General features: G+C 35.4%; 1 protein-coding gene across 1 annotated transcript in view; it reads left to right on the top strand.

Moving 5' to 3' along the window:
- Positions 1-7,538, top strand: part of AASDHPPT (aminoadipate-semialdehyde dehydrogenase-phosphopantetheinyl transferase) — a 41,562-nt gene that overhangs the window by 1,738 nt on the left and 32,286 nt on the right. The window contains 1 exon segment of the mRNA XM_030043236.2: positions 147-372. Coding sequence (XP_029899096.2) covers positions 147-372 — 226 coding nt within the window.

Genomic DNA, 7,538 nt, shown 5'->3' with positions numbered 1-7,538 from the left:
TAAATGATTTGGCTAAAATATACTCTTAACTTTGTATCAGCAATAATAAAGCCACATTTTTTTAGGTAGGTGGTTTTCTAGCAACCACAGATATTTTGCACATAGCATAATAGTTCTGTATTAATCACTTCAGTTTTATTTCACAGGCTGGTCGCCTGCTGATGCGGAAATTAATTGCAGAAAAGTTGTGCATACCTTGGAATGAAATAAACTTGCAAAGGACATCAAAAGGAAAACCTTTCCTGGCAAATAACGTATTCAGTATCTATTCAAATTACAACTTCAACGTCTCTCATCAAGGAGATTATGCAGTTCTTGCAGCTGAGCCTGAGCTTCAAGTTGGCATTGATATTATGAAGACTAATTTACCAGGTAATGCATTATGGTGACCAAAGCAGATTCTGTAGTGTTTAAGTGCCGAACATTTTAATGTTTCCCAAAGAACCAATCTGTGTCCTAGAAATTCAGTGTAATTAGAAGAGAGTATATGAATGTATTGTGTATTTGCTTTTTTTATTGTTAAATGCACTCCTCATTGTTTATTTTGGGTTTTCTGTTATGCCAGGTATGGATATATTTCCAGTTTAGAAAAGCAGAACCCTGGAAAAATAAGGTCATGAATCGTGCTATGATATTGGCAGGACCGGCATCTGCAGATATTTTAATTACAGGTTTGCTCTCTGTTGGCTAGAAGCAGGGACAACTTTCCAGCTAGGGACAGTGGGATCCATCCCCATGAGAACTTTATAGACCATGAGTATTACTTTCTTGTCCCACAAACGTGGACGTTATATGTGTCAGCACCAGGCCCAGTATTGTAGCAAACGGGCATCGGAGATTCACTGTGAGTGTGCAGTAATCCTCGGTGAGAGGGGATCATGAGGAGGGAACATTTGAGGTGCCCCTGCTAAAAGACTAAACTTCACAAAGATTAGTTGTTGGCCTATTTATTTGTATGAAATGTTGCTCTAACCTGACTATATTAGTGAACTTCAGGATCCAAATTTTAAATTAGAATTGTAGCAAAGTGTATTTCTTGAATACAGTTTTATGGAGATCATTTAGTTCACAAATGTTCGTCAATGCATGACTGGGTTAGAGGAGAAACATACTGGGGTTTACGATTTACTGGAATTTTAGTTTTTGAGAATCTTCCTCAAATGTTTAACCAGATATGATAGTAATAGCTGTGTTCTTAGAAGATCTCTCTTCACAATCTTCAATATGCCCAGCATGCTATGCTGTGAAATAATTTGTGTAGTAAGGTAAAGATTCAAATAAACACTGACTGGATAACTTTCTCTCTGATAGCTTTACACCTTTCTAATGATTACTGCAAGTGTACGTTTTTGGATTGGTATGTTTAGCTAAGATGTGCAGAAGCTTTACTGCAATCCAAAGTAGAGTTCTCCTCTGTGAGTCACTTTGGTCTATTGTAGACCCTCACTCTAAAGATGGTGGTCAGCATGCGAGGTCATGCTGTAGCCCGTGGAGGACCCCACACCAGAGCAGTTGTATATTTCGTGATAGGAACTGTGGCCAGTGAGTAAAGCTGCACTGGAACAGGTACACCCCCGAAGGGACTGTAGTAATGCAGGGCCCAAATACCAGATTAAGCTCGAGGCTGGTGCTTTTATCATAGCTCTCCCAGGCAAAACAAAGTGATGTCCCAGCTGTGTCTCCTCCAAATGTCTTGCACACCCTCAGCCTATTTGCTGCAGGGGCGGAGTGACAGAGAAGGCCTTGACGCTGTGCAAACACTGCTGATACTAGTGTGTTATCAACACTGTTTTAGGCATAGATCTAAAACACAGCGCCATACAGGCTGCTATGAAAAAATTAACACCCAGACCCAGTACCCTTGGAAACACTTTGGCTGGACTTGCCACAGGCCTTACTGCAAGACTCCCTAGTTGCTCATTTTAAAAAGCTTTCCTGTTTCAGCAGCTAAATAGTGAAAACTTAAATGTTCAAATGTTTGTGTTTCAAGCTTTTCTTAGGAAATGAAAAATTGAAAGTTGTTTATATGTGCTATATATGGAGGTAGGGATATCTTGCATCCTCTGCTGGCATTTTATGCAGCTGGAATTGCAGCTGGCATTTTGAAGACATATTGCCGATGTCCAGCTGACAAGTCTTATGAAATGTGTTAAACTCTCCTTCTGAATGTAGGAAACAATTGTTAAGAGTAGAGGTTTAATTTTACATTTAGGTTTAGAAACCTGTGTGTTACTTCTCCATTTTGGAATACAATATGTTCAGCTTTGTAAGGGAATATATTCTTAGTTCTTTTCTGGTTAATAGAAAAAAAATCTTTTAACTTCAATATTAGCTGGCTTTATTAAAAAAAAATAAAATCTCATCTTTACTGCTTCCTTTCTCTTGCATTTTTTACTTGCATTTATTTAGTCAATATTTCTTTCTCATTTCCCTCATGTTAAATTGCTGAAATAGTGGATAACCCAATGTCCATTGATCTGTTGCTCATTCTGCAGGCAGCACCAGAACAAATCAAGGTTCTTTTACCTTGTGTCTGAGTGTATTCTTTATTCAGTGTCCGTAGTCACTGTTGTCATAAGAGGTGTAGAATCAAAGTTAGGCTGTCAGTATATATTGTCACTTACTCTTAGTTATGTCAACTTTAGCAGGCTAAATTTAGGAAAAAATTATCTTGAGTTCATCCCATTGATGATGTTTTGGTTGCTGTTCTGCTTCTGTCATGTAGCTTTTTGATTGTCTGTCCTAGGGTTTCTAAATAACAACAGGAAGCTGAAGTTCAAAGTAGGATTTGGTGTCAGGGAAAGAGTTCAATCTCAGCAGAAAAGTAGGAAAAGCGGTGAAACCAAACTCAATTTTTAGTTAACTAAAAAGAGGGTTTAGATACAGCGTTCAGTTCTTGACGTCTTCAGTAGCAAGAGAGGCTCCTGCCAACATGTCCTAGAATTGTTGATGGCAGCAGTCAAGACCTCTTACCATAAAGCAAATGTTGCCACATCCCCTTGGGCAGCTGTGTTCAGCAGCTGTGTGGATTTAATTTGTGAGTATGAGCTGGTGAGACTAAGTAACGCTTTGAGATCCGACACAAACAGGCTTCAGTTTTTTTACCCATAGAGAGAAAAATGATGGTTATTCTGGAGATGCTCGTGATTCCAAAGACTAAATGATGGAATTAAATCGGTGCTTTTGTAATAAAGTGATAATGAAAAACTATATATCCAGATGACCAATCTGAAACAAGCTAGTGACAGATGCAGCCTGCTAGGATTCCTGAACATGGGTCCTTTATCCACCTTTATCCATGGCTACTTCATCCATCTCTCCCTCTTTCATCAGAGATCTAGGTATATACAAACAGAAAAGGGGGCTATTAGGGCAAGTCACTGTATCCGCAATCTGAATTCATGGTGGCAAGCTTCACAGTGTATACAGAGGAGTACAAAATGCATCATTACAAAATTTCCAGCTTTCCTTTCCAACATCTGAAGTTCCGCACCTAGCATAGTCTGTCCTGAAGTAATTTAGCTGTCAACAGCTTGTATGCATCTTTTCTGTCTTTTGATAAGGAGAGAAAGGAACTTCAATTCTTGTCATTATGCATAAGAAATAACTGTCGTGTTAGCACCTGCTTGTGCAATTGTTTTCCACGTTATGTAACTTTACATAAATATTTGTGAATTAAATAAAAAAATACCACATTCCCAATTTTAAAGAGGTTTTATTTATGGTCATATGTCTTCTTTTTTGGAATTATAATTTGTATTTTTGGAAAAGAAGTATGGTATTAACAAAGACTTAGTGTTTGTATGTGGGAGAGTGAGCTAGCAAATAAGCAATATTAAGGATAGAATTTTAAATTATAGTCTCTGTAATATGAACTAAAGCTAGCAGTCTTTTCACCTAAAATTTTTCTGAGAAATATTTTTGTCTTAGCAGAATTGCCTGGAACTCTTTTTACTGCTGTGCTATGAATATGTAACTTTGGCTTTATCAGTATTGTTTTATCTGATAGTTCCACTGAGTGGTGCTCTTGCTCTGTGGTTGCTAAGTACATTATATTTCTGAGAATGAATCCACTATAAATCTCTTTCTCTGGAATAGCTACAAGGACAAAGAGTTCCCTATGTACAAAGTACATTACAGTAGGTTGGTTTGTTTGGGTTTTTTCCCAAATGCTTGTTTAAATACAAAGTACTTCATCTTGTGATGTTACCCAACAGAATCTTGATTGAGGTTTCCAATATTCTAGTTCTTATATTCCTTTATTGTTCAACCAGTGAACAAAATATGCAGAGCAAATATACAAGAGAGTATCATGCAGCTGAAAGTTGTGAGAAATACACTATTAAATTGTGTGCTAGCATGTAACAAGGAGACGTGGTGCACATGAACATTTTATGTCACTTGTTAATCTGTGCTATCTATTTTTGTTTTACTTATGAGCAATAAGAACCTGCCTCTTTCCATATTACTTTTGCTGCATTATTAAAGTCTGAAAAATGAAACTACTTTAAGACATAGCCTTCTTTGAAGGTGAAGGCAGGCCATACAAGAAGCTATTCTTAGCAGTGCAAATAGAGAGAGCTCTACAGAAGTTCCACAGGTGTACAATAGTTTACCACCTTTTTTCCTCTATTCAGATGTTGAACTAAATAATGTAGTGATGGTAGAAAAGGAAGATATCCTCTTTACGTATGGTGTGTTGTTGCCTTTTGGTTATCCGGCAGGTTATTGTTGTAGATTTAAATCAGGCTTTCAATTTACTTGGTTTTGAAGAATCGCTGAGATCAGTGATTTTTTCTTCTCTTTAGATCAGTTTAAGATGAACTCAAGTCATTTGGGAAAATGCACTCTGTACTGTAAATTTGTTAATGGACGTAATTGTGGACATTATTTGGCAAGAAAGGTAATGCATATGGAATTATTTTAACCCTTTCACAAAAGAAGTGAGAAGGATTCTCACAGTACTATTAACTCCTCTGGAAAAACTCAGCTTGTGATAATGTATTTGCTTTTTAACTTCTGGACAAGAAATTTTGCAACAAGTGTCAGCTTGGTTTAAGTGATGTGTGGGATGTTGATTTACCAGTCACTTAAACTCTGTAAAGTAGAACGTTTTCAGAGACTTAGGAAATAATTACAGCTTAATAAAGATTGCTTTGAGCATTTGAAAAAAGTTTAAATCTTAGGTTCAAGAGCTTTCCTGCTTTGCAAGTGATTTTTCTTTTCAGTAATGCAATTTTTTAGCTTAGATGGAATTACAAAGGTAAATAAATTAACAGTTCATTCCTGATCTTTCATAATCAGCCTGCAATCTTTCTTACCTATTGCATTATAGTTACTTTGATCCGGGCTTCTGCAATCTCGAGCTAATTCCAGAATTAAATATTTGACATGCAGTAAAATTAGCTTTTCTTATTAATCTTTTGGTTTTATGCTAGGTTTGCTTATTAAAAGACACAACAGGGTAAATTTTTCTGCATGTGAATTTTACAGAAAATTAATTTGATCTAAAAGTACTTCCTGAAATGCATTTTAAAGAAAGTAGGCTATTATGTGCAAACACCTGATTGTTTGAAACTGTTTTTCTCTAGGCAAAAAAATATAAACATAACTTATTTTTCTCTTTCTATTCTCATTATTTGATCATGGAGGTGAGATAATACAAAAAATGATAGAGATCTTCAAATCGGAGATATGTCACATGTGAATCAAAGTATCAAAGTCCCACACAAAGAAGCTAAATACCATACTTCAGTCTAGATGATGGAGGAAAGTGCTCTCTCGCCAGTCATTTATAAACTTTGTGCCATTTCTTTTGATAGTCATAAACTAAATTGAGAGTTAGGCACACCTACATCATAGTTAAGATATTTGGCATGTCTTTTATCTAGCAGCCATGTTCAGGTTCTTGAACTTGTAATGCGTTTTTTAATTGCTGCTTTTCAGCTTTTGCAGTAAGAAATTCTTGACCTAGAAAGAAATGCCAAAACAGATTGTTCTTTGGAGTGCCTTTGTCCTTATGGTGCCTTAACTTTACCTTAAGCAAAGTTTTAATTGTTTTTGGTTTTATTGTTGTATTTCAGTAAATCTCATAGCAGCAATCAGTATCTAATCTTTTACTACAAGAGGTAAGTGCCAAATTATTAGCTAATGGTACAGCTATGGATATGTAGATGCACTGTTTGGGATGAAGAAATTAACAAAGGATTTAGGTTAAACGTTACTTCTAATGATTAAGGAAGTTAGAATTTATAAATACGAAAACACATCATTTTTAGATGCAAAATAGTGCTAAAACAGCTAAATAATATCCTTGTTGAACTAAGGAATCATAGTGGTCATATGCCCTTGCACTGAGTAAACAGGGAATAATTTCTTTGTTCTTGTTCTAGTTGAAAATGGAAAGAAACAGCCATCTTAAACATACTCTTAAAGAATACATATTATGTAGCAGTTTCATTATTGTGCTTTATTTAGTCACATTTCTAACACTGTTTTAACCTGGAATTACATCATGTTTGTAAAAACACTTGCACATTCTAGTAATTGTTTAAGCACCAATGCTTGGTAAACCGTGAAAGGAAAATCTGATATTGTGATTGGATTTCCTCTTTGAGAGGAAATAGGCTTTTTAGAAAGAAACATTCTTGATCCTTTATGATTGTTTTTTAATAGGAAAACATAAACCCATTTGGATTAAAATAGAAACTGACAGCAAAATGTAGAACAGTAAAAATGAACTTGTAGAGAATAGATATGTTTAAAATGAGGGATAAATTAACAGTTATGAAAGCAAAAAACTTAAACCAGGAGCTTTTAGTAAAAATAAGAGGTGGAACAAAGAGAAACTATAAGAATGCTTGTCTGGTTTGGTTTGGGGTTTTTTTTTTTTCTGAAATATCCTTCTGCACACAATTTACAATAATCACAGTTTATTCCTTAATTGGTCTTTTGGGAAATCAAGTTATATATTCAAAATGAGGTGCTAAAGAGAACTGATTTTTTTTTTTTTTTAACAGAACTAAAAATACTCTCAGCCTGCACTAATGACAGTTAGCTTTGGCTTTCCAAGTTAAGGAAGTCTAGAAGAAAGGTGTGACGGGGGGGCCAAGGTTAATTATTATGTAAGTATTAGGAATTTGCTTTTTGAGGAGTTTCTTGCTAACACTGCCCATTTCCAATAGCTTCAGCTCTACAGATACATAAATTTGTTGCAAGGGTTGGAAAATAGAAGCTGTCTTTATTCTGTGTTGTCAGAAGCTTATTTGGATGTTGTCTGTGCAAGGATTACACTTTGGAGATCTTATTAGTTTCAAGGTTGGGATACAATGTTTTAGAGACAGATTTGCAGATTTTTAGACTGACTTATGAAATGGTAGAAATGTATCTTAAATATTTAATGTCTCCCCTCAGTAACTAAAAAAAAAAATAGTCTCAGCTTAGTTCCTTTCTAAAAGAAATTCTGATTTTTAACAAGGCAAATATTTTTATATTTTCTCACTGAAGGTGACAGGTTGCTGTTGTCATGTGAGGTTTTC

The sequence above is a fragment of the Aquila chrysaetos genome, chromosome 19, assembly GCF_900496995.4.
Source record: "Aquila chrysaetos chrysaetos chromosome 19, bAquChr1.4, whole genome shotgun sequence".
In the NCBI taxonomy this organism is placed as follows: Eukaryota; Metazoa; Chordata; class Aves; order Accipitriformes; family Accipitridae; genus Aquila; species Aquila chrysaetos.
Note: the sequence above shows the minus strand (reverse complement) of the source record. Positions and strands in the feature narration are given on the sequence as shown.